The sequence below is a fragment of the Tachypleus tridentatus genome, chromosome 10 (assembly GCF_004210375.1).
Source record: "Tachypleus tridentatus isolate NWPU-2018 chromosome 10, ASM421037v1, whole genome shotgun sequence".
NCBI lineage: Eukaryota > Metazoa > Arthropoda > Merostomata > Xiphosura > Limulidae > Tachypleus > Tachypleus tridentatus.
In genome coordinates, this window is record NC_134834.1 from 68,607,823 (window position 1) to 68,635,419 (window position 27,597).

The 27,597-nt window shown below is 35.8% G+C and overlaps 1 protein-coding gene across 1 annotated transcript in view; it reads left to right on the top strand.

Moving 5' to 3' along the window:
- The first annotated feature begins 3,476 nt into the window (after nucleotides 1-3,476).
- Nucleotides 3,477-27,597, top strand: part of LOC143229499 (protein transport protein Sec24C-like) — a 63,259-nt gene continuing 39,138 nt past the window's right edge. The window contains 3 exon segments of the mRNA XM_076461909.1: nucleotides 3,477-3,573; nucleotides 5,659-5,695; nucleotides 20,297-20,444. Coding sequence (XP_076318024.1) covers nucleotides 20,303-20,444 — 142 coding nt within the window. The 5' untranslated portion in view covers nucleotides 3,477-3,573; nucleotides 5,659-5,695; nucleotides 20,297-20,302.

The following is a 27,597-nucleotide window of genomic DNA, read 5'->3' on the forward strand; positions in this document are numbered from 1 at the left end:
CTTGTTTCTCAATTAATTAATGCTTCTCTGCGGGTCAACAATAAGTGTCCAGGTTTACAATACTAAAAATTACTTTGCATTTTGCCTAATCAACAATCTGGAAATAGGAAAAAATCTTCATTAAAATATCTTAATACTTACTTTAAAAACCTGATATTTTGTGTGCAAAAACCTTGTAATGTTTGCTAATAGCCTACACAATTTTATAAATATATACTTATATTATCAAAAATCAAAGTATAATTACTGTCATGGATACTTTCGTGGTTACGAGCTGGGTGGATTTTATCCAATCTGTAATGAAAGGAATAACATAAAAAAATTGAAAATACATGTTGCAAAAGCCCCTCATGATATGATTATGCAACAAATATTTGGTTGAAGGCCCTTTGGCAGTAACGACAGCTGAAAGTCGTTTTAGACAGCTTTCACAAGCATTGCATAGTATGTTGGGGGTAGTTTTTCCATTCCGGCTTGCAGATATCCTCCAGTTCATTTAAAAGGGTGTCCTTAATGCACAGCAATTTTCAAATTTCTCCACGGATTTAAGAGTGAATTTAGATATGGGCTTTGGCTGTGCCAGTGAAAAACTTTATTTTTGTATCTCTGAAACCATTTTGGGGTTGCTTTTGATCTGTGTTTGGGATTATTGTCCTATTTAAATGTAAATGTTTAGCAGAGTTTTAGCTTTTCAGGTAACTTCTTCAGATTTTCCTTCAACATCTGTGTATATTTTCCGCTATCCATGATCCCCTGAAAGTGTATAATAATGTATTTTTGAGTTGAAATGCCTAGGTAATGTTTGGAAACAACAATCTTTAATAAAAAATAAAGTTAATGATATTGAAAATAACGTGCTTTTACCTCTATTCTACAAAGTTGTTTTTCTTATTTGGGTGGCTAAGAGAACTCCTGTATAATTAGGGCCCGAGGCTCAGGCCTATGTGTCCAATGCATTAATTTGGTATTAGGAAAAGGGAATGCAGTAGAGGACGGTACCTTTCTTAATCAGTGATGTCGAGAAAACCCACTTGTAGGGAAAAATATATATGTAAAAATGGCTCGTTTGGGTTGAGTAAATTTTTTACGTAGAGGAACGAAAAACGTTTCGTACCTTTCTTAGTTATTGTGTAACTTCTTTATTTCAGTTCACGTTTGAAGTAGAAAGTCGTCCAGGTAAACATTACTTCTTGCTAGCTATGTTTTGAACCTTTCATGCTATCTGATAATTAACCAAGTTTTTTGTAAGGAAGAGAGCAGGTAACACACAGAAAAAGAAAGCTATCATTTCTGTTAGCGAATCAGGTAAAGGCCTGAGGTTTAATTTGCCCCACCATTCAAGCATGAGTACATGTATGTCATGTGCAGAATAGGATTTTGTGTGCAACCATTGTATTTTCACGCAATGAAAGATAGGTTTGCCCACATTGTTCAAATTATACCAGATAAGTTTCTGGACATTAACTATTGAGAGAACTTCAGTTTTTATTCGAAGATTGAGAATTTTTTTAGTTTATTTTTTTTTGTTAAAATTTAGATTTTATCAAGGTTTAGTTTGACTTTTAGTAACTTTACTGTGTTTGTTTTGTTTTCATCTTTTTAGTTTTGAGTTTATTTTTCTTTTAATTTGACTTATAAAACTCACAATGATTTCATTTCTTTTTTCTCTCTCTCTCAAGTTCGACACACCTATTATAGATCCACTTTCTCCTAATTTGTTTTGTGTTAATAAACATGACTGCATTTTTGTAAGGTAAACAAAGTTTTATTTCTTGCACACATTCCACTTTTCGACTGTTTATAGTTTAGAGAGATAAACAAACCAACACTCTATCATTTGTTGCCTTCAAACTTCCATTTCTGGACCGACCTGACTTCTCTGCAGGAAAATCGTGTAATGGGGAATAACAAAATGCCGCAGTTTCTGCTGTGGAGTATTATATCCATGGTAGTCGACCATAATATTTCGTTACGAATATCTATGTAGAAAATATTTGTTTCTGACTTGTCGCCCTCTTTCTGCTCAGTAGTTCTTAATGAAAGTTGGTTAGGCCTGAAACTTGACGTTTCTGACGTTTTTTTTATTTCGTGTTGAAAATATCATTTAGCAAACATTTATGTTTAATTTAAGTAGGGTAGTAAAATATATTACGGCAATAAAGTACGTTTGTTATGCTTGTTTCTTTGCTGGTTGTTAAATAAAAAGCTTCGAGATAGGCTATCTGTGCTCTAGCCACTGATAGTATCAAAATCCAATATTTAGCTTTGTGAGCTCTTGGATTTACCATTGAGCCACTGTGTGGATTTCATTATGCTAACAAACCATAGATAGTTACATAAAATTAATGCACCTTCTAACATCTTATTATCGTTTTTATATTAAAAACTTCACTTGTGTATAATCTTCAAGAAAGCAAAAAAAAAAAAAAAAAATGGCCCGGCATGGCCTAGCGCGTAAGGCGTGCGACTCGTAATCCGAGGGTCGCGGGTTCGCGCCCGCGTCGCGCTAAACATGCTCGCCCTCCCAGCCGTGGGGGTGTATAATGTGACGGTCAATCCCACTATTCGTTGGTAAAGAGTAGCCCAAGAGTTGGCGGTGGGTGGTGATGACTAGCTACCTTCCCTCTAGTCTTACACTGCTAAATTAGGGACGGCTAGCACAGATAGCCCTCGAGTAGCTTTGTGCGAAATTCCCAAAAAACAAACAAACAAAGCCAAAAATAACTAACAATGGTCACTAAACTTGAATATTGCCTTATGCAACTGTATGGTTTGAATTTGTTTGTTTGTTTGTGAATTTCGCGCAAAGCTACTCGAGGGCTATTTGCGCTAGCCGTTCCTAACTAAGCAGTGTAAGAATAGAGGGAAGGTAGCTAGTCATCACCACCCACCGCCAACTCTTGGGCTACTTTTTTACCAACGAATAGTGGGATTGACTGTCACATAATAACGCCTTTACAGCTAAAAGAGGGAGCATGTTTGGTGCGACAGGTATTCGAACCCGTGACCCTCAGATTACGAGTCAAACGCCTTAACCCACCTGGCCATGCCGGGCCTTGAATTAAAGACGCTTTCAGGAATGGCATCAGATTAAACATTTGATTTTCTTTACTTCTTATATTATTACTAGAATTCACCAGAATAAGTTACACTACAAATTTTCAATTAATTAATAAGAAGTTCATGAATGAATTTATATATATATATTAATTCACCGCTTTGCTATTTCTGGTTTCTTCTAAAAGAATAACTAACAAGAATTTTAAAAATGTATTTCAAGAATAACAAGCATTTTGTATTTAAAAGATCGGGGAATGTACAATACAATGCATATTTCGAGTTAGAAGAATATTTTTACAGCCTAAACATAATAATACATGGCTTTGTTTCAATTCTAGTATGTGATGCTCCATTTTATTATGAAAGTGTTTGATGATTTGCTATCGACCCCTGGTATTCAAATATATAAACACTCACGAATTGTGACGCTTGCGCAAATATCTACCTTACGTGGCAGAGGATAGTTTGTGAACGAAGTGTTGGCAATTGGATGTTAAATTCATTATTGACTTGGTAAGGTCATTTGTGAGAGTTTATTTGTTATACCATATGCATTGTCTTATTAATATTATTTTTAGCTAATTTAGTTATATTTTTATCTTCTTTTTCACAAATTATTTTTCTTTAAACTTAAGGTTAAGCCTGTGCCATTGGCGTGTTCTAATTCTTATTCTTAATCTATAATTATAGTGTAACTTCTGATTTTACTTTTACTAATACTATTAGTGATATTAGTTTTAATTTGCCTCCAATAGTGAAACAATGAAAGTAATACTAATAGTAAAATTAACGCCAGTGACAATACGTTTTATCCCTGTAAATCTTCAAATCTGATTGGTGAGCTCGTTGCATGTATATAAACAGTTTAATTTGTTTCACCATATTATTAAGATTCAAGCCTGTAGGGAACGTAGTTCCGGTTAATTAATTAATGTGGGTAATTGAGAGATTTTTAAATTCTTGCTAATTAGTGATAAGAGGCTTCAAAAATTTTTTAGTAAAGAGCTCCTAACATGATGGAGACTAGGAGCTTTGGAACATTATCTTACTGAAAAACGTCAAAATACTTAAAGTTGATACATTGAGATATTATGTTTTTAATACATTAAATAGTACTAAGTCTACAACCCATGTTGGTTGCTTTAATGAAATAAATACCTTTAAGCGTCTTTTCATGTGTTCAGACTAGTATAATAGACTAGTGTTGATGTTGTCAAGGTTATGTTGTCTGTCATTTCCATTATAATTTATTTTGTGTAGTTAATTTATTGGGATTTATTTTTGTGTCAATAAGACTGTATTTATTAGTAGAACTCTGTACTATTACTTACTCAATTTTAAGATATTTTTAATTTGTGGCTTTTCACATGTAGGTCATGCACATGGACTGTTACTTTGAAAGCTTCTGATTTGATGAAGTGTTTTTACAGTTGCAAAACAAGCCCTTTGTTTTAGATTTAGTAAGTTCAATCAAAAACTGTTGATTTTCTCCAAAATAAGATAGAATCTTTATTTGTTTTCTGGCAGTAAATTCATTAAATTTTCAGTAATGCATAAACTCAGTTTCTTTTGACCCATAAGATTGTAAAATGGCCCTCAACAACAATTATGAATAATTGTCATTTTATGATTAATTTTAAATACCAATAAAAGTAAGATATGCAGTAAAGAATCCTAAAAATCAACTTTGTTAACTTCCATCAAGTTGCATGTTAATATCTGGAAGGTTAATACAGAACAAATAAAAAAAATTTAAATTATGACATTTGTATTTTTTAATTATAATTAATAGTCATTTAAGAACAAAAGGTATTCATATTTCCTTTCTAATTTTTATGGTGGTTACAAGATTGGTCAAGTCAACTTAATCTGTACAGAAATTTATTAGTTAAAAAACAGGTAAAATATTTTTCTTAAACATTTCAAGACTATCTACACATTATAAGGATTTCATATGTGAAAATTGAAAATTTTGTGATGCATAAAAGTATTTTTAATCTTAATGAAAAGTACTTTGTACATTGTCTATCCAACATGGGAAAAGAAAAAAGCCATGGGAAAAACATTGCTTAACACTCTGTAAGACTTAATAATTAAAAAAAAAAAGCATATGAAAGCATTGTAATATTTACTGATAATTAGTTAAATTTTGTAAAGATATGCTTAGTAATTTATGTTACAGCATGAAACTATGAAGTAGTTGTGGTTCATCCCAGGGACTGAGTCTTTGCCAAAAGATTTAAGAGATTAAAGGAATTTTATAATGGAAGAAAAGCAAAACAACAAAAGATGTTACTTTTTACTGAAGAAAATGTGGTAGGGATGTCTAGATTTATGACGAGTGGGGATCTATTACTGTTGAAACTGGCATTTTAGTAATGATTTGAAGTTCTTTAAGAATTAAGGTAATTGATATTCTTAAGCCATAAAGAATGTTAGTAGCTAAATACTGAAAACTTTGTTGTTTTCTTGTTTTTTTTTACTTATTTAACTAATGAATTTTGGCATGGTTTTAGATAATTTTGACTTTTTCAGTAATGTTTCTGCATTTTGAATGATGGCACGTAGGTTGATTTATTTTATATCTTTTACTTTCAGAAAGCTTTTGATGAAGTGCCTTGCAAGAGATTAATTGGTAAGTGGGTACTTGTGGAATAGGTGTATAGAAATGTATCATTTAAATTAAGCAGAGAGTCGTGAACAATGAACTTTTTGTAAATGAGGACGTAGCCAGCAGTTCCTCCATAGCTCTATTTGGGGAATTTTGCTCATCAATGTTTGTATCAAGGTATATTCTTAGCTGAGAGTATTTCCTAATGATTCCATTATTAACTGAGAATGCTTGCTATTCAAATGAACTGATACTGTTTGATTAATTTAGAATGTGGACATTAAAATAAAACAACTTAATTGATGATTAATATTTACTTAAATGTTGTCAGACTGCTTAATCAATCTTCATTATGTTTTAACAAAAATAGAAAATGAGTATAATAAAGGACACACACACTGATTTTTCTGCTAATGCAATAATAAGTTCAGAGAATACAAGTTCAACATAAAGCTTATTAAAAAATTGCATGCTGAAAAATATTAAGTAGACGGAATTAGTGGGTAGCAAACCCAAATGAGTTAAAATAATTTGTTTTATGAAGTTCACAATAATGTTAATAGCAGAATAATTTTAAGTAATTATTATGTGATTAGTATCTAGTTTGTGATTTTGGATGACAGTTATAAATATTGTGAAGGAAGTATCAATTTTCAAGGGCATTCCAGTGTATTCTGGCACATACAACAAGGTATGTGATTTAATTATAGGTGGCCTTATTGTGACCACAAGTGTAATAAAATGTATCTGAAAAATGCATAAGCAGTTGGAGGTGGTCTTTCTACTGCAATAAAGTTACTATACAGAAAAAATGATAATAATTGTTGGTGGGACTTGCATCAAAATTTTCAAAAAAGTTTTAATTTCTTTTACATAGGAATAAAACATTATTGAACTGAGGAAGACTTTTATTTTAGTTAATATGTATTGTTTATAAAATTAATGGCTGTGTCCAGAACTTACAGGAAAGAATCCAGTTAATATTGATGTCTTTTTAAGAAAGAAAAATGTGCATGAAGTTCAAAATAAGAACAAATTTTAGCTTGTAGTAATCTGGAATGAAGTCCCTGAGCATTAATTCCTGTACTTGGTAAGGGGACCTTCCAGGAAAGGTTCTGTTCTTTCAGTTTACTTACTCTGGGATCTACACATCCGTCCATGTGTTTGCTGTGCGTGGTGACCTGTAAAGGAGAGGAGAGGATCCTGGTGGTTGAGGAGTCCAACCCTAACACACCACTTTGGCTTTAAATTCCTGTAGATGGGCAGCTTTGGTGTGACCCCCTTGGGTCAATCAGCTGGTCCACTCGGGTTAGGGTCAACGAAGTACCAGTGTTGGATGTTCTCAGCAGCTGTTATGGACATTGTATCTGATGGTGATGTTTGGGTATAGTGCTCATGAAACCTTGGCATTGCTGCAGTGTCCTTGTTTGGCATTGTAGTGCATCCCCTTGCAGGGTTCCATGGTGAATGGGGTCATTGGGCATAGAAATATTCTTTTTTTTATTATGGATCCTCCAAATGAAAACTTTAAGATAGTGAAAAAACAGTTCATAGATAAATGACCACATCTTAAAGATTTTAAGTGGCAATCTTCAACATCTGTAACACCTGTACCTCATTTTATTATACTACATTCTCTTTCAGACAAACCTTTGGGGCAGATGTCTCGCCTTTTCATTCAGAAGGGACTGGAGGGACTTACTGGCTCTCCAAAGTCTGTAAAGAAGCTTTGATCTGGTGACATATTGGTGGCATCATCCACTCTCAATACAGTGAACTGCTCTTACATTCAGGGGCAATTGGGATATACCTATTGAGGTTACACATTATGCTACTTTGAATTCATCATGAGGAGTTATTGTTGAGAGGAATTTGAAGAACATCCCTAAGTCGGAGATTCATGTTGGTTTCTCTACTCAAGGAGCTCCTGCAGTGATGCACATCTTCACTCACAAAGGTGGAATTATGATGCTGACAAGTGTCCTCATTGTGACATTTACATTACCATGTCCACCTGTCACCATCAAGACAGGTTATCGTAATTGCAAGGTATGGCCATACATTCCAAACCCTCTCAGATGCCCCTCGGTGTGGATTCCTGTACGTGGTGAGGGGACCTCCCAGGGAAGGTTCTGTTCTATCTGGTTACCTTCTCTGGGATCTAAACATCCACCCACGTGTTTGCCATGCGTGGCGACCCGTGAAGGGGAGGAGAGGATTCTGGTGGTTGAGGGGTCCAACCCTAACACACCACTTTGGCCTCGAATTCCTGTAGACGGGCGGTCTTTGGGTGGCCCCCCTTGGGTCAATCGGCTGGTCCACTTGGGCTAGAGTCAACCAAGTACCAGTGTTGGAAGTTTTCAACGGGTGTTGTGGACATTGTGCCTGATGCTGGTGTTTGGGTATAGTGCTCACGAAACCCTGGCGTTGCTGCATTGTCCTTGCGTGACTTTGTAGTGCGTCCCCTTGTAGGGCTCCATGGTGGGTGGGGTCAGTGGGTACTGAAATTTTTTCCTTTTCCTATGGATCCTCTAAAAAATTTAAATACAATTGTAAAAAAACAGTCAATGGGTAAGCGACCACGTCTTGAATACTCAGAACAGCAATCTTCAACATCAGTAACACATGTACCTCATTTTCTTATATTACATTCTCTTTGGAAAAACCTTTAGGGCAAATGTCCCCTTTTTTTTATTCAAAAGGGACTAGAGGGACTTGCTGGCTCTCCAAAGTCAGTAAAGAAACTTCGATCTGGTGACATATTGGTTGAAACATCCACATTCCAACACAGTGAACTTCTGTTGAATTCAAAGGCAATTGGGGATATACCTATTGAGGTTACACCCCATGCTACCTTGAATTCTTCACGAGGAGTTATTGTTGAAAGAGATTTGAAGAACGTTCCTGAGTCGGAGATTCTCGCTGGTCTCTCCACTCAATGAGTTTCTGCAGTGAGGCGCATCTCCACTCGCAAAGATGGAGTTACACTGCCAACAAATACCCTCATTTTAACATTTACTTCACCACGTGCACCTGCCACCATCAAGGCAGGTTATCTCATTTGCAGGGTTCGGCCATACATACCAAAACCTCCGATGTTTCCAATGTCAGAAATTTGGCCACTCAAAGACATCTTGTCGTGGTTCCCTGACATGTGCTCGTTGTGGAGGCAAGAACCACGATGCCTATGACTGTGACATGAACCCACATTGCGTAAACTGCAATGGTTCTCACCCCTCTTACTTTCATTCTTGCCCAAAATGGTTGGAGGAAAAAGGTGCAGCGTTTGAAAACGACACATAACATTAGTTATCCTGAGGCTCGGAAATTGCTGTCCACAACTCCATCTCGACATATGCTGCTGCACTTCATTCCACAACTACAGTGGGAGTGCAGACAGATCTCTGTGCCTCCAAGAGAATCGTTTTCAAAACAAATGAAAAGCCTTTTGACCTCCGTGGTTAAAAAGGTTGATGAATCGACTTCCACACCCATCTCTGTTCCTCCCATACCTTCCAACAAACCTCAAGATCCACGTCCTTCAGTTTGAAATACAGGAATTTCTTCTGATACATCTTTTTCTCCCACCACAAGAGACAAAACAATTATTTGTTCGCCCCTCAGTCACTGGATTCCCTTCAACAACAAAACCTGCCCACCCGACCCAGAGCAGGATCCATGGAGGTTGATAGACCTCCTCCGACTAAAGACAGTAAAGAAAAGACGCGTGGTCGTAAACCCAAGGGTTCTCCAGCCACTTCACCTACCCATTCTTAAAAATGGCCACCTTGATACAATGGAACTGTCGAGGTTTACGTTCTAATCTGGATGATATCAAAACGCTGATTGCTTCCTACCATCCTGTTTGTCTTTCTTTACAAGAAAGATTTCTCAAAACTGCTGTTACTGTCTCCATTCGGCAGTTTTCTCTGTACAGAAATGACAGGTTGTGTCATGATTGAGTACATGGAGGGGTGGCACTGTTGATTGATCAACACGTGCCCACCCTGTCTTTGTCACTCAACACACCCTTGGAGACTGTAGCCATCTGTGTTTCCTTGGGTCATACCATCACTGTTTGTTCTCTGTACCTGTCCCATGGAGAGACACATGATCAATCAGATCTTGATGCTCTCGTTGAACAATTGCCATCTCCATTTCTAATCCTAGGGGGATTTTAATGGACATCATCCCCTCTGGGGAAGTGCTATTATTGATGGGAGGGGCCGATTTGTAGAGCGGATGCTCTCTGATCACAATCTTTCTCTTTTCAATACTGGTTCTTCCACTTACTTTCATGCACCTAGTCAGTCCTTTACCACTATTGATCTCTCAGTTTGCTCCCCTTCATTATTCTCCCATTTTTCATGGAGGGTTGACAGTAATCCACTGTCCAAACTGGGTTGCTTTCCAACGGGCCCGTGCACATGCTAGGTGGGTAAGACGTCAAAGCCAGAAGGAATCTTGGATTAAGTTCACAATCAACATATCTTCTACCACCAGTTCAAAGATCATATGGGACAGGATTCGAAAGGTTAATGGGCACTACAATTCTATCCCCCTCTCGATCTTACTCTCTGATGGTCAGGAGGTAGTTGATGTCTGGAGCATCTCCGATACTCTAGGTGAAAGCTTTTGCCGGGTATCTAGCACTTCTGCTTGTTCCTCCACCTTCCTGGCCATCAAGACTCAGGCAGAGCGATCATCTCTTTCCTTTTGAACTGACTGTTTCTTTGACTATAATTGTCCCTTTACCCTGGTGGAACTAAAAAATGGCCCTTCATCAGTCTGCCAGTACGTCTGTTGGACCTGATGATATTCATTATGACATGCTGCACCATCTATCTCCTGCTTCTCTTGATGTCCTTCTGATTGTTTTCAACCAGATCTGGCAGGAGAATGTTTTTCCTGATGCCTGGCACCAGGCTATTATTTTACCTTTCTCTAAGACAGGGAAAGATCCCAAGATTCCTTCAAACTACCTTCCAATTGCTTTGACGAGCTGTCTCTGTAAGACATTAGAAAGGATGGTTAATGCTCGTCTTGTTTGGTTCCTTGAATCAAACAACCTCCTCTCGCCAACCCAGTGTGAGTTCTGTCGACAGCACTCCACCACAGACCACCTAATTCGTTTTGAAACATCTATCAGAGAAGCCTTTCTCAACTGCCAACATCTTGTATCAATATTCTTTGACATAGAGAAGGCTTACGACACAACATGGAGGTATGGCGTTTATGAGACCTCCATACATATGGGTTACGTGGCCATCTACCCATGTTTATTAAACAATTTTAATGGACATGAGATTCCAAGTTCGTGTGGGTTCGACACTTTCCGCTCTTTTGTACAGGAACTTGAGTCCCTCAAGGCTGTGTATTGAGTGTTACACTCTTCAGTATAAAGATAAATGCCATCACTGAACAACTCCCTCTCACTGTTGCGAATGGGCTGTATGTCGACGACTTTCACATCTCATGTCAGTCGTCAAACATGAGATATATTGATCGGCAACTACAAACTGCCCTCAATTGTGTACGGAAGTGGACTATGGCGAACGGCTTTAATTTCTCTCTCTCTAAAACTGTATGCATGCACTTTTGCCGCCGACGGGTATTCACCCTGATCCTGAACTTCATATCGGTGAAGTTTCGCTGCCAGTGGTCCCGGAGACCAAGTTCTTGGGGCTTATCTTTGATCGTAAACTGACCTTTATACCACACTTAAAGCAGCTTCGGGTCAAATGCACAAGAGCATTGAACATCCTCCGTGTTTTCTCTTCTACCAGTTGGGGGGCAGATCGCTGTTCAATGTTAAAGGTATATCGTGCCCTTATTAGATCGAAACTCGATTATGGATCAATGGTCTATGGCTCTGCCAGACCCTCGGCCTTAAAGATGCTGGACCCCATTCATGACCAAGGACTTCGACTCTGCACTGGGGCTTTCCGTACCTCTCCAGTTTGAAGTATATACATTGAATCTCATGAACCTTCTCTACACCTTTGCCGTTTGCAACTATCTTTACAATATACTTTGAAACTTCATTCCTTACCAAAGCATCCCACCTGGAAATGTGTTTTCCTTCCTCGGTGGGCAGTACTTTTTCAGAACAGACGATCTGTCATTGCTCCATTTGGCCTTCGCATACAGGCGTAATTGGATGAATTGTCTGTCCTTGGATAACATTGCAGATTCCACAGGTTGGCCCATCCTCCCATGGCTTATTACAGCCCCCAAATGTGACCTTTCTTTCAGTCACCTAAAAAAGGCAGATACTCCAGATTGGAAGTACCGTCTTTTATTCAATGAATATCTTTCAAACAATCATTCAGTTCCCATTTATACAGATGGTTCCAAATCAGGTAATTCAGTGGGCTCTGCTGTGGTTTGCTATGGGTCAGTAGTTGCACGCAGAATCCCTTCTACAGCTTCTGTGTTCACTGCTGAACTGTATGCCATATCTCTTGCCCTGGATCATATTGCAGGTGAGCAGTACTCCAACTGCACTATTTATACTGATTTGCTTAGTTCTATACTTGCCTTGGAATCGCTACACGTTAGCTCACATCCTATTCTCGCTGATATTTGTAACCGACTGGCCCGTTTCTCATTAGCAGCTACTTTAATCCAGTTTTTCTGGATACCAGGCCATGTTGGTATTCGCTGGAACGAGCTTGCAGACATGGCAGCTAAATGTCTGCTTCAGCACCATCACTCCTATGCCTATTCCGTACATGGACTATGGTGTTATCTTCAAGGGTCGGCTCTGTGCCAGCTGGTAGTCCACTTGGAGTGAGCAACGTGACAACAAACTTTTTCAAATCAAACCCAAAATTGGACTTTGGCCATCTAGCTTCCGTAAAGTTGGGAAGGAGGAAGTTGTTCTCACTAGGCTACGCATTGGTCACAGTTTTTTAACTCATCATTTTCTTTTATCTGGAACTGATGCACCAATGTGTAGTTTGTGTAACACTCAAATTACTATCAGCCACGTTTTACTTTCTTGCCATCGTTAAAATTCTCAAGGACGGCAATATTTTAAACATATTTTTTCCCAGGGTCAGTCTGTAACATTGGACAGAGTTATTGGTGATGGTGACTCTGTCCACCTTGATAATGTTTTTAATTTTTTAATAGCCATTAATCTTTTTAATCTCATTTAAGTGTTGCATATTTATTCATTACACCTTTTTAATTGTGGTTCCTTTTTTACAGTTTTAATCTCTCTCCTTCAATTTGACATTGGACAATGGCCAGAACATTAAATAACTCGACACCAGGACTGGAAAGGCCAACTTCAGGTGATTAATGCTACTGTTTGAACTATCCGTTTGAACTACTCGTTAGTCGCCCTGGCGAAGTTGTTATTATACTTTGCTGCATATCATTTCACACTTTTACTAAACTTTTTAGTACTGGCCATATTGACTCATAACCCGGAACCAGGACTGGAAAGACCAACTTCAGGTGACTGACGGTGGTTTTTATACTTACCTGTTAGTCTTCCTGGCGGGTTATGATCATTACCATTCTGCTACAGGTAGTTCTTTACAACTTTGTTGACTGGATGTCAACATTGGTTTTTACATCATTTTCTGTTTTAATTTCTGTTTTGCTTTTATCTTCAATTACTTTTACAAATTTTACTCCATTTACTTGACTTTTATCTTTTTACTGGACATTAGGCTACTCATTATTATGATTTTGCGGAGTGTCATTTAAAACTTTTATTCTTTTACATTTTGATAATAGCTGCTATGACACATAACCCGAAACCAGGACTGGAAAGGCCAACTTCAGGTGATTGACGATGGTTCTTGAACTTACCTGTTAGTCTTCCTGGCGGGTTATGATCATTACCATTTTGCTAGAGTAAATATTTTACAACTTTGAAGACTGGATGTCACCATTGGTTTTTACACCATTTTCTGTTTTAATTGCTGTTTTGTTTTTACCTTCATTTACTTTTACAAATTTTACTCCATTTACTTGACTTTATCTTTTTACTGGACATTTGGCTACTCATTGTTACAATTTTGTTATGTATCTTTTAAAACTTATTCTTTTACATTTTGATACTGGTTGCTATGACATATAACCCGGAACCAGGACTGGAAAGACCAACTTCAGGTGACTGACGGTGGTTCTTGAACTTACCTGTTAGTCTTCCTGGCGGGTTATGATCATTACCTTTTTGCTAGAGTAAATACCTTACAACTTCTTATACTCTGCCTTCTATCTTAACATTGTAGACTAGGTGTCAACATTGGTTTTATACTTTTTTGTTTTACCTTCATTTCCATTTGTCTATTACTACATTTATTTATTTATTTTATTTATTTTTCTTTACATTTTTACCGAATGTCTGGTGCAGATAGCCTCGCTGCTTTGTGCCATAAAACACTAAATCAATCAATCAATCAAACCCTCTCAGATGTTTCCACTTTCAGTGGTTCAGTCACTCGAAGACATCATGTCATGGCTCCTTGATGTGTGCTCATTCCAGTGGCAAGGACCACGATGCCTAGGAGTGTGAAAAAAACCCTCATTGCATTAATTGCAATGGCACTCGCCCATCCTACTTTTGCTCTTGCCCTAAATGGTTGGAAGAAAAAGCAGTGCAGCATTTGAAAACAATTTAAAACATTACTTACCTTGAGGCTTAAAAGTTGCTGTTTACCACTTTATTTCTGACATATGTTGCTGCAATTCATTCCAGTACTACAGTGGGAGTGCAGATGGATCTCTCTGCCTCCAAAAGAATCATTCTGAAACCTAATGAAAAGTTATTTGACCTCAATGGTTAAAACAGTTGTTGAATCAATGCCTGTCTTTGTCCCTAATACACACTCCAGCAAACCCCAAGATCCACTTTCTTTGGTTCCAGGTACGGGCATTACCTCGAGTACATCTCCTCCCACCCCAAGATGCAAAGTGATCATTCATTCATGTCTACAGCCACTTGAATCCTCTACCAACAATAAAGACTTGCCCAATCGACCCAGGGCGGGATCCATGAAGTTTGACAGACTTCTCTGATAAAGACTAAAGAAAAAATGTCATAAGCAGAAGGGCTCCACCCAGTTTGCCTACATGTAAATAAAAATGGCCACCTTGATACAATGGAACTGTCAAGGTTTATGGGTTTACGTTCTAATCTGGATGACATCAAAGAACTGATTGCTTCCTACAATCTTGTGTGTCTTTTCTCGCAGGAAACATTGCTGAAAATTGCTGATACAATCACCTTTTGGCAGTTTTCTTTGTAAAGAAATGGCAGGCTGCATGATAGATGAGTACATAGAGAGGTGACACTGTTTGTTGATCAGCATGTGGCCACCCTGTCTTTGCCACTTAACACTTTTGGGGGTTGTAGCTATCCTTGTTTCCTTGGGTTGTACCATCACCGTTTCTTCTCTCTTCCTGTTCAGACCCTGATGCTCTCATTGAACAGTTGCCATCTCCCTTTTTAATCCTGGGGCACTTTAATGGACATCATAATCTCTGAGGAAGTGCTGATATTGCTGGGAGGGGTTGCTGTGTAGATTATATGCTCTGCAATTGCAACCTTTCTCTTTTGAATAGTGGTTCTTATACTTATTTTCATGCACCTAATTAGTCCTTTACTGCTATTGATCTCTCAGTTTGCTCCCTTTCAGTATTCTCCCATTTTTTATGGAGGGTTGGTAATAATCCACGAGGCAGTGATCATTTTCCTATAATTTTGAGAGAGACTGGCCGTGGTCGATGCCCCGGTGGAAGCTGGATCAAGCAAACTGGCCCTCTTTCAGTGCTCTAGCAGCACTTGATCCTGCTCTCATCTGTAAGCCATCAATAGACAACTGTGTGGCAGCAGTAACTGATGTATTATACAGGCAGCTGCTCAAAGTATTCCTAAAACTTTAACATGTTTTCCAAGATATTCTCATCCATGGTGGAATCCTGCCTGCCACATGGCAAGGAAGGCTCAAAAACCGCCCTGGGATACTTTTCATAGATATCCCTCACACTCACACTGCATCTCTTTTCAGCAGGACCATGCGCATGCTCGGTGGGTAAGACGTCAAAGCCAGAAGGGTTCATGGATTAAGTTCACAACCAGCATATCTTCTACCACTAGTTTCAAAGACATGTAGGGCAAGATTCAAAAGGTCAGTGGGCAATATAATTGTCTCCTCTCGATCTTGCTCTCTGATGGCCAGGAAGTGGCCGATACCTGGATCATTGCTGATAATCTAGGTGAAAGCTTTTGTCAGGTATCTAGCACTTCTGCTTTGTCCTCCACCTTCTTCCATCAAGACTTTGGCAGAGTGATCACATCTTTCCTTTCCAGCTGATTGCCTCTATGACTATATTCGTCCCTTTGCACTGGTGGAACTCAAACTGGCCCTTTATCGGTCTGGCAGTACTTCGTTTGGACCTGATGATGTACACTAAGATGCTGCGCCATCTATCTCCTGCTTCTCTTGCTATTCTTCTGATTGTTTTTAACTGGATCTGGCAGGAGAATGTTTCTCCTGATGCCTAGTGCTAGGCTATTGTCCTACCTTTCTCTAAGCCTGGGAAGGATCATAAGATTCCTTCAAACCACTGTTCAATTGCTTTGACAAGCTGTCTCTGTAAGATCTTGGAGATGATGGTTAATGCTTGTCTTGTTTGGTTTCTCGAATCAAACAACCTCCTCTTACTCACCCAGTGTGGTTTCCGATGACAGCACTCCACCATGAACCACCTGATTTGACTTGAAATGCATCAATCAGGAAACCTTTTCACAAACTACAACATCTTGGATCAATATTCTTTGACATTGAAAAGGCTTATGATACAAAATGGAGGTATGGCATTTTGCAAGACCTTCGTATGGACAGGTGATTCCAAGTTAATGTGTGTTCAACACTTTCTCTTTTTTTATACAGGAACTTGGAGTGCTTCAAGGCTGCGTTTTGAGTGTCCCACTTTTCAGTATAAAGATTAATGCTATCACTGAACAACTTCCACTTACTGTTGCAAATGGGCTCTATGTTGAAGACTTTCACATCTCATGTTAGTCGTTGAACATGAGGTTTATTGAGTGGCAGCTACAGACTGCCCTCATTCATTTACTGAAGTGGACCACAGCAAATGGTTTTAACTATTCTCTCTCTAAAACTGTTTGCATGCACTTTTGCTGCCAATGGGGTATTCACCTTGATCGTGATGTTCGTATTGATGAAGTTGTGCTGCTGTGGTCCCGGAGGTAAAGTTCTCGGGGCTTATCTTTGACCACAAGCTGACCTCTATACCACACATCAAGCAGCTATGAGTCAAAGGTATAAGAGCACCGAGCATCCTCTGTATCCTCTCTTCCACTCCTTTAGGAGTGGGTCAATGTTCTGTGCTGAAGATATATTGTGCTCTTATTCAATTGAAACTAGACTATGGATCACTTGTTTTTGGATCTGCAAGGATTTCAGTTTTAAAAATGCTGGACCCCATTCATCATCAGGGACTTCAACTCTGCACTGGGGCTTTCTGCACTTCCCCAGTTCAGAGCTTATACACAGTTTCATGAACCTCCTTTCTGCAACTGTCTTTAGGGTATGCTTTGAAACTTTGTTCCTTACCAAAGCATTCGACCTGAGATTGTGTTTATCTTCCTGAGTGAGCCATGCTTTTTCAGAACAAAAGATCTGCCATTGCTCCTTTTGGCATTTGTATCCAAGTGCAGTTGGATGAATTGGGTTTGTCCATAGATAACATTGCTGTATTCACTAGTCAGCCCATCCCACCATGGCTCATTACAGACCACAGATGTGACCTATCTTTAATCATTTGAGAAAAGCAGACACTTCTGAATGGCAGTACTGTCTGCTATTTGCTGAACATCTTTCAAACCATCCTTCCATTTCTATTTATACAGATGGTTCAAAATCAGGTGACTGTGTGGGCTCTGCCATAGTTTGTTGTGGTTCTGTGGTTGCTTGCAGAATGACCTCTTCAGCTTCTGTGTTCACTGCTGAACTATTCACCATTTCTCTTGCCTTGTATCACACAGAAGCTAAGCAGTACTCCAATTGTTCTATTTATACTGACTTGCTTATTTCTCTACTGGCCCTGGAATCGCTTCATGTTAGTTCTCATCCTGTTCTTGACGATATTCAAAACTGACTGGCCCATTTCTCCTTAATATTTAACTCTATCCAGTTTTTCTGGCTATGTTGGTATTTGTGGGAACGGGCTTGCTGTGCCTGTTTCATATATGGACTATGGTCCTGTATTGAAGGCTAGGCTCCATGCCAGTTGGCAGTTGACTTGGAGTGAGCAACATGAAAACAAGCTTTTCCAAATAAAGCCCTCTTTGGGACTTGGGCCATCTTGCTTCTGTAAGGATTGGAGAGAGAAAATTGTTTTTACTAGATTACGTATTGGTCACAGTTTTTTAACTCATCGTTTTCCATTATCTGGGACTGATGCACCAGTGTGTTGTTTGTATAACACTCTGGTCACACTAAGCCACATTTTACTGTCTTGCTGTTGTAATGACTCTCGATGACGACACCATTTTAAACACATTTTTTTCCCTAAAGTTTATCTGTAATGTTAGACAGTGTTACTGGCAATGGTGACACTGTCCACCTTGGAAATGTTTTTAGTTTTTTAAGGATCATTAATCTTTTTAATGCTATTTAAGTATTTTAATTTATACATTATACTTTTTTTAATGTGATTTCCTTTCAAGAATCACAGTTCATCTAGTTAGATTTGAAATTGGGAAATGGCTGTATTGCCAAATAACTCAAAACCAAGACTGGAAAGACCAACTTCAGGTGGCTAACAGTGGTTTGCGAACTTACCTGTTAGTCATCCTAGTGAGTTATAATTATTAAAAGGTTGTTACCAAGTCTGTTAAAATTTGTATTACTTCGTGAAAATGGCTATAACATCAAATAATTCAACCAGGACTAGAAAGGCTAACTTCATGTGACTAATGCTGCTGTTTGAACTACTTGTTAGTCATCCTGGCAAGTTATAATTAAAATTTTGCTGCGAGTCTTTTTAAAACATTTATTACTTTACTTTCTGAAAATGGCCATAACTCAAAACCAGGACTGGAAAGGCTAACTTCAGGTGACTAATGGTGGTTTTTGAATTTACCTGTTAGTCTTTCTGGCAAGTTATGATAATTACTATTATGCTTAAAGTTTTTTTATAGCATGTATTACTGCAGTTTTTTCTTACCTCTGTAGACTACATGCGAAAATTGTATTTAATGCTATTCATGTTTTTAATTCAAAAATTAAACTTTGCCTTGTTTTACCTTAATATTCTTTTTATGAATTTTAATAATTTTAATTTTTAACTTTTTTTACCAGATGTTTGGGACAATAATCTTGAATATTCAGAATTTTGGTTATACACTTGGGCCATGAATGTGAATAACCTATATTTAAGTCATGTTGATTTTTATGTTTGAATTTTTAGTGGGTTAATGGAAATCCTTTGTATCCATTTCTCTTCATCATTCTTTTATTCCAAATCTTTATTTTGTTTGACATGTAAAAATTCTACAAAATATAGCAGCTAAACCTTTAGACATTGTTATCACAAAACACCGTACATTTGAAAATTTTATACCTTGGATTTTACAGGTTTTTTTTTGTTTTTTAATTATTGGCCCATGAATTATTGAACCACTTTACATTAATTAAATAGAATGAAAAGTGCATAAATAATTGAGGTTTCCTGTATTATGGAGGCTAACACAGTTGCTACCAATCTGTCATATATACTTGAAGGGACATGTAAAAATCCTTATAGGATGCACAAGAACTTTGAAAAGCACTAAAAAGATGCTACCAATGTATAAACTTAGCTTGCATTCAGTGCTGAAATGTATATTTTGATGTAAATAGTATATTTATTAATTGAATAATCTTTAAGTTTTAATAAATAAATTACACGGCATTACACGTTATTGAAAAAAAAACCCACAAACCTTAGTTTTTGGTAACCACAAAGAAATATGTGTATATACTGATTTAAGTAATTAAATGTGGGAAAATTGGTAGTGTTCCTTTGGAGTAGTTGACATCAGGAACTTTTCCAGTTGTACAACTCATATTTTGTTGGTTGTTTATACAAAAAAGGCAGCCACTTGAAGAGCAATGAGAGTTTAAAATTTAGAATAATCTGTTGCTCATTTACTTTTTTAATGTATTCATTACCTTGTTCTCCAGGAATGGCATGCATCATTGTTTGGATAATAGTTTGGTGGCAAGGTCACATATTTAAACTAATCATATGGTTAAAATCTGTCTGCGCTTTCTAATCAAACTGATTTATCATTTCTTAGTTGTTTTGGAGTATTCAGAAGTATGATTACACATCCATTCAAAAATGGTTAAAAAAATTGCAAATTAAATGCATTTTAGTTAATAAGTTGAATTCCTCTTTCCAACAAAAAATGAGCTTTAGTTGTTTAGTTGGGTCTCTTCCCTCAAGTTTTGTGTGCTTGCTTTGTGTGTGTGTGTGTGTAAGTTGTTAAACTACAGCTACATTTGATACAGATAGTTGATTTTGGAATATTTTTAAATCCTGCACTTGTGATATCAATTCAATTAATAGTGTTTATTCATTTTGTTTTAGCTGTATATGCATGAAGAAAACAAGATGAATCCTCAGTATGTTGGACCTCCACAGCAGTTCAGACCTCAACAAATGCCAGATCAGAGTTCATCATATGTACCGCCTTCTCCTAATGTATACAATGGTCTAAATAACCAACCAGGAGCAAGTAATAATTTTTTGTTTTAAATTTTGTTCTTAAGTGGTATCCTATTTCTTGACTTTTTTGCAGCTGAAGCTATCTATCCCAACAATTTTTGAAACCCTTATTTTTTTATGCTACACAAGGACACTAGGTTTTATTTTCTATTTTTATCACCTTAGTATTCAAAACAATTAAGTAATTGATTCTCTCAGCATTGGCTTTTTGTTCTTATAATAGTTTTTATGATATAAAATGAGTAAACTTCACAATTTTGCACATTCTGTAAACATTAAAGGATTTCATAGATAAGAAATTTTAAAACTTAAAAGTTATTTTAAGTAACACCTTTCTCATGCCTTTTTTTCTTTTTGAATGCTGACCATTCAACATCAATTCAAATTTTGATTTTAAGATTACAAATACTCGTGTATCAGAACATTTTCAAATTTCAGTTGCAAAATCTTTAAGATAATTATCAAACATTTTTCTAGAGACAAGATTATACTTTGTTTTTAGTACTGTATCTCAGTATGGATTAAATGAATTTAACCAACCTTATAATCACTATTTAAAAAAAAAAAAAAAGGAAATAAACACTATGCTTTTTTGTTCTAGAATGACTTCAGATTATAACACTAACATAAATGTTTAGCAAAAATAACTTAAATTTGATAACATTATGCATATATAAATAATTTTTATTATTGACCTTTCAACCATGCCCTTGTTACATTACAGAAGTCTCAAGGATGTAGTGCACCTCCTCTTATGTTCTTTATCCAAGAATATAAAACTGTCCATTTACAAAGTTATCTGTTTTGGCTGTGTTTTAGTGGACTAATTTTGTAAAATAGTCATTTCACTTAAAATGCATTACGTGTGTGTGTGTGTGTGTGTGTGTGTGTGTGTGTGCGCATGTAGTACTTTGCTAAAGTGTTAGGACAAAGTCAAAAAATTAGATTTTTTCAGGTGACTTTCAATGAATCACAGGTGAAACATCAAAGCTTTATTGATCTTCTTATTTTATACAAAAGAAACTTGGTGAAAGTGCTTGATTTCACCAAACAGTTAATATTTGCTACTCAATTTGCTTTAATAACTACATACAGTATCTCGGGCATTGTTACAATTTATTTAATCAAGCTGTCCTTTTGGATTTTACTTCAAATGTTTCTAGTACACTTCCATAAAGTTTCTTTGGAAGTACTTTTTGATTTGTCAATTTTTATCTTTCCCAGATTTGCTCAATTGGGTTGAGATTTGGTCTCTGTGGGGGCCGATTGCATCGTTTGAATGACTCCAGCAGCTTATTTCTCAGCTAAATAATTTCTGTACAGGTTGTAGGAGTGTTGGGGGTCATTATCCTTTTGGTAGCCAAATCCTTTATCAGTTATATGCGAACCACTGGTATGCTATGTTGGATCAGTATTGGATGGTACTTGTCCATTGCAAATGCTTCATGTCACTTCAGTGGAAAGACACTCCAAACCATCATACTGTGTCTTTCATTCTTCATGGTAAGTGTTTGCATTGAGGTAAATATTTCACCTTTCTTCTTGCAGACATACATCTACACTTTGAACTAGATTTTGAACTTTGACTCATCTGTTCATAACATCTTTTCCCAATCATTAACAGTCCAGTTTGTTGACTGCTACATAACCAGATATATCTGATCTAGTTGAGTCTTCTTGATACTATATGTCCAGACACTTTTCTGTCATTTGGTAAATAGTTATTTGTTTCATGCTTGAGATCAGTGGCACTGTTCCTTTTGTCCTCAAGGCTGCGTAAACAAAGATACTTAACATTGGTAACATTGAGTTCAGGTGGTCTGCCTTTTCCTTCCCTATTTTCAAATGTACCTGTCTTGGTCTCCCAATCTGAGGTGTACTTGACAACATTTGGGGATCATTTGAAGTCTACAGCAGTTTATTTGACAGTCGAAAAAGCATCACAAAACTTGTATGTGAACTTTCTGCTCTATTATAAGTTCTTTATTGTTTTTGGATCATGGCATGATAGTAGTGTTAAACACTTTTTTAACAAGATTAACTTTAGTGCTATTAAATTGATTTGTTCTAGGATATACTGGTATCATGTGCTAGCTTCTTTTTATATAGTTAATATGCTGCATGGGGTACCATTAGTTATTTCAGAGACAAAATTTTTATTAATATGTTCATTCAAGCAGAACCATTATGACATGACCTGGCTACAAGTATATGGGAATTCTAACAAATAAGTATTCTCATCTTGGCAAACAACCATCTCTTCTAGTTACAAACTTTGTACTTGTTTGCTGCTTGCTGTAAGTTGCTAAGCTTTATTAGATTTTGCATGTGGAGGATATAAAATTGTTTTATGTGTACATTTTGAACTAACAAAAAAATCGTAAATTGCTATATCAGTACCACAAAAATCCAGTATAATTTATTGAGCTTAGTTACTAAGCTCTGTTTGGGTCTAAAAAAAATGAAATTTTGAGCTCACTGATGTCTTATGTTACTTCTTGGAACCTAGCATGAAAATAATTTGTTGTGCAAGTACTTAACAAAAGCTGAGAAACCACTAGGGGAATCTATTAAGCTTTCAGTTGGTTATACACGTTATTTGGTGAAGTAGGTGTACACAAGCAGGTATTTTTAAAAATTGGAGAAGTGGGAAGAGTCTCTATAGCTGATATTTCAGAAAAGAGATGGTTTGTTATTTCATATTCTGGGTTGTCAGTATTGGTAAATTTGAGTATCTAATTTGTAAGAAACCATCTATAGCTGATATTTCAGAAAAGAGATGGTTTGTTATTTCATATTCTGGGTTGTCAGTATTGGTAAATTTGAGTATCTAATTTGTAAGAAACTATAGACTTTTATTTCAACATCACAAACATCTAATTTGAACCAATGCTGCATTTAATGTACAATGTGACACACAAAATTTGATATTTAGATGCATTTTCTTTATTTTTAAATTAAGAAATTAACAAATGTATAACAAAATTTGAATAAATTTACCATTTTATACCAAAATTGGCATGCATTCATAAAAAAAGTAATTTTTGAATGGGAATTAACAAATGTGATGACATGGCCTGTGACATGTGTTAGTAGGATTAATAATTTAAAATTATTGAAAGAGAATTCCTAAAATGTTTTGACTCGTTTTTTGGTGCTACTGAAAGTTTTAATGTGGATAACCTCTTATTTCTAAATTCCAAATGGATGTTTCCAAGCAACCATACACATACTTCAAAGTCTAAGTTACTTAATTGTTTATTTCTGTTACTACTTCTCACCTAAGTTGGCTTATTTTAATCATATTTTTCTATAAAACATTTTTCACAATGTTTCAATTGTTGAAAAAAAAGTACCTTTTTAAAGTAAAACTAACTTTTCAGTTGTATTTAACTCTTAAACAGCAGGAATGTTGTAGGTAGCAGCATCAGTTAATGATGGCTGCCATTTAAGAGTTAATATAACATCAGAAAATTTAGTTTAGATTTGGATCTCATATTATAGGAAGAGTATTGGTATGATGGAAAAGGTGCAGAGAAGGTCCGTTAGGTCCAATGGTACTTGTTTTAAAAAAATTGTGGCTCTAAGATTTTTATCTTGAGTGTGGAAGAGCAAAGAAATCTGATTTGGGTGTTTAATTATAAGAAGCTTGAGCTGGAGATATTTTAAATGTAATAAGGTTGAAAGTAGTAACTGAAGTATGAGTGGCAGTGAAAATAACCAACAAATACAGACTTGTTTTTAAACCTTCTTGGTGACTGACCTGTTAAAAAAAAAAAAAAATCACTCAAATTTTTGGAGAGTTTGTTTTTGTTTTTTCTTGTTTGTTTCATGGAAATACTTAACATGAAAGAAGTAATGGGGAAGATGTGTTCTGAAATTCACTTTTGGTGAATAATGCACCTGAAACTAAGATGAAAAAAAAAATTAGTACTTTGAATGTATTGAGTTAATTTGTTAAAACTGCATGATTTTTGCATAAAAGGGAGCACTATTATGAACAAGAAAAAACCTTTAATGGAAACTTTTCATTGGCCAGAAAAACAGGAGATTTTGAGGCTTGAGAATAAATACTTGTTGTACTACATATTTCAGCTACATACTTTTTGTCATTCTTACTGCATACAAATAGATTTTCTATGACATACATAAATTTGAAAATGCACATTATTTGTATTCCCTATATGACAACCCATTTTCATTTGTCTACTCGGTGTTTGCTCGGCTTATGCTGAAGTGGTCCTCAAAAGTGTCATTTAAAAATAAATTCTGCAGCTTTAAAAATGTGTGTAAAAGCCAATGTGTCACACCAGTTTATTTCATGAAATACAAGAAATCATAAAAACTGAAATGCATTTACCTAGATAAAATAGCTCAATTATTTTTTACCCATTATGATTTTAGTGAGGGGACCATGAAATCTTGAGTGTAGTGTTGGTATAAGTCAAAAGTAAAGATGTGATATCTGGTCACCTAACCTAAAGCCAAGTGGATAAAATTTATTATGAAAGTAGCAAAAAATATTGATTCAATTTTAAACATATTGTTTGTGAATTAAGCTTTTATGAGGTATATCACAATTTTTTAATTAATAATAAAAGTATTGAAAATTCTTTTTATAAATAGAAACTTTAAGTTAAGAAATAAACAAATTGTTTCCAATTTTGTTATTTATAAGTTTTGTTTACACTTTCAGTACAGTTAACAACAATATTAGGTTATACTTTTGTTGCTAAGTAACATGACAAAAGCTGTTGGAATGTAGTTTTCCCAAAATGCTCTGGCTTTCCCACATACTAGGAGTTATTAATCTAAATTTATTTGATTAATAATTATTCTATGAATATGCCACAAGCTCATTTTCTGAATAATCTTAATTTTGCATAGCTCACAAAGGAATTTACTGACTGCCTCTGCCACACTTTTCTGCCTTTTTTTGTCAAATTTGATTTCACAATTTTTTTTATTAGTTAGCTATGAAATGTGAGATTAGGGTTTACTGGTGGGGGTGGTAGTATTTGTTCTGTCTTTTTGGACAGGGTATACTCTAGTATAATTTATAATACTCAAGAACATCAGTTTCTAGAATGTACTTTTTTCATGCAACAAACCTAGAAATTTGTGGAGGAAATGATGTATTCATTTCTTAATACATCAATGAAATATAAACTTGACACTGTAGTTTTATTTCTATTAAGTATTTTCTGTATTTGTACAGAAATATTTCACTCAGAATTTATAGTAATATTTTAAAGTACAGCCTTGAACTAAGTCTTTTGTCTTTCCAAGTTTCAAATCTGTAATACTATTAGAAATAGTTTTAACATTTAAGCAGTTTATAATGCTACTTAGCAGAAAGGGAGGTTATAGTTTCTTCCATTAAATGTTTAAAGATTTTTTTAGATGTTAGAATTTAATATAACAATGTTTTGAAATAACATGGGGGGGCTATTGGCCCATCTTGACTGTTTCATACTTTAAACTAAATTAAAATGATTTGTTTAAAACATGAAAAAACTTAAAGCTAGCTATTGTCATTCATATACTTATCAAGCTCTTTATTAAACTTGCTTAAATTTCTTGCCACTACAACATACAAAGGCAACCACCTTGTTAGAAAAATGAAACTTAGCCAAAGATGACTCTGACTCTGCCAAAATCATATTTGTCCCATAGTCTTACTATTCTCACTGTTAACTGTGAGAAAAAGTGATGGATCAATACTACCAACTTTCATTACAATCTTAAACACCTCAATCAGACCTCCCTCCCTTAAGACTGTTTCATGAGAAAAAAGAGAGGTTTCAGCATCTCCTCACATGACAACCTTCCATCTCAGGCACCATTCTAGTGATCCTTCTCTGAACTTTTTACAACAGTTCAGTATCTTTTCTAAATTAAGGAGCCCTAAACTGAACACAATATTCCAAATGTGGCCTATTTGGATTATTGTATAATTTTTTTTGGATTATATTTGTTACTCAGGTCTTTGTTTTATGTAACAAAACCTGTTAAGTATCGGTTAAAATGTTATTTACATAAGCTACGCAATATTTTGAAATCTCACGATGTTGTCATGTCATTAATGACTGTGGCTTATAATATGGAGTTTACAGAATCAAATAGATTAATAAATGTGAGATACTTTCCAAAGTTAAAGCATTTCTTCTAGATCTCTACAAGTAGTACTTATCAGTAATGCTATCTGCACATCTCCAAATTACTAGGAAATTATTCTTATGTTTTTGTTTAACAATTTTGCCAGACCAGTGAGTGTCAGCTACTGTCCTTTTGCCCCATAAACCATACATTCCACAATTATACAACTTTTTTTTATGTACATGTTTCATTAAAATGAGTGTCATATTCAAATCTTTAGTACTAAATAGGCTTTGTATGATCAGTTTTAATATTTCTCCATGCAAGCAATTTCATCCAAAATTTATTTCATTCTATTATGTCTACATAAGGGAATATTAACTTAGTTTATCATGAAAATAATTTCACTTGAAGTACAATTACTAATTCTTAACTCTTTTGTTGTGTACTTTGTTTTAATATATTCAGGGTCATATACACATTTAAAACCATTTGAAATAGCCCAAGACATATGGAAAGAATTCTTCAGTAGAGCCTGAAGATTAAAATTAGGAAAGAGTTTTGCTTAACTTACATATCTGATAATGTCAGAATTCTAATATGGCTGACACTTTTGAGAAAGTTGAAGTTTATTATTTATTCTTCTGTTTAGACCGTTCACTAGCATGTCCACTTTTTGACTTGGATAATACTAAAGCCTTGAATCCCTATTTATCTGAAATCTTAGGGTGGTACTGTTTCAAAACATTTCGCAGTTTATCTAGTACCAGTTTTTTTGAACGAAATTGTTTTACCAGTTTGGGAATTATATCAATTAGTGGATGCACCTGGAATGACTCTTCATGACAAGTACTTCTGGCAACTTGATTTGTTTTTAAAGTTCAAGATCAGATCTATCTCTAGTGAGGACATGGCAGAAACTAAAGTGTTGTCTATCCAAAATGCACCCCTGTAGTCCTTTCTTTCTTATGTTTATCAACTAAGCCTATTGAATGATATAAAGAAACAAAATGCTTTCATCATTTGGCAGTTCACCACCATCCACACATCATTTGTATCATTAA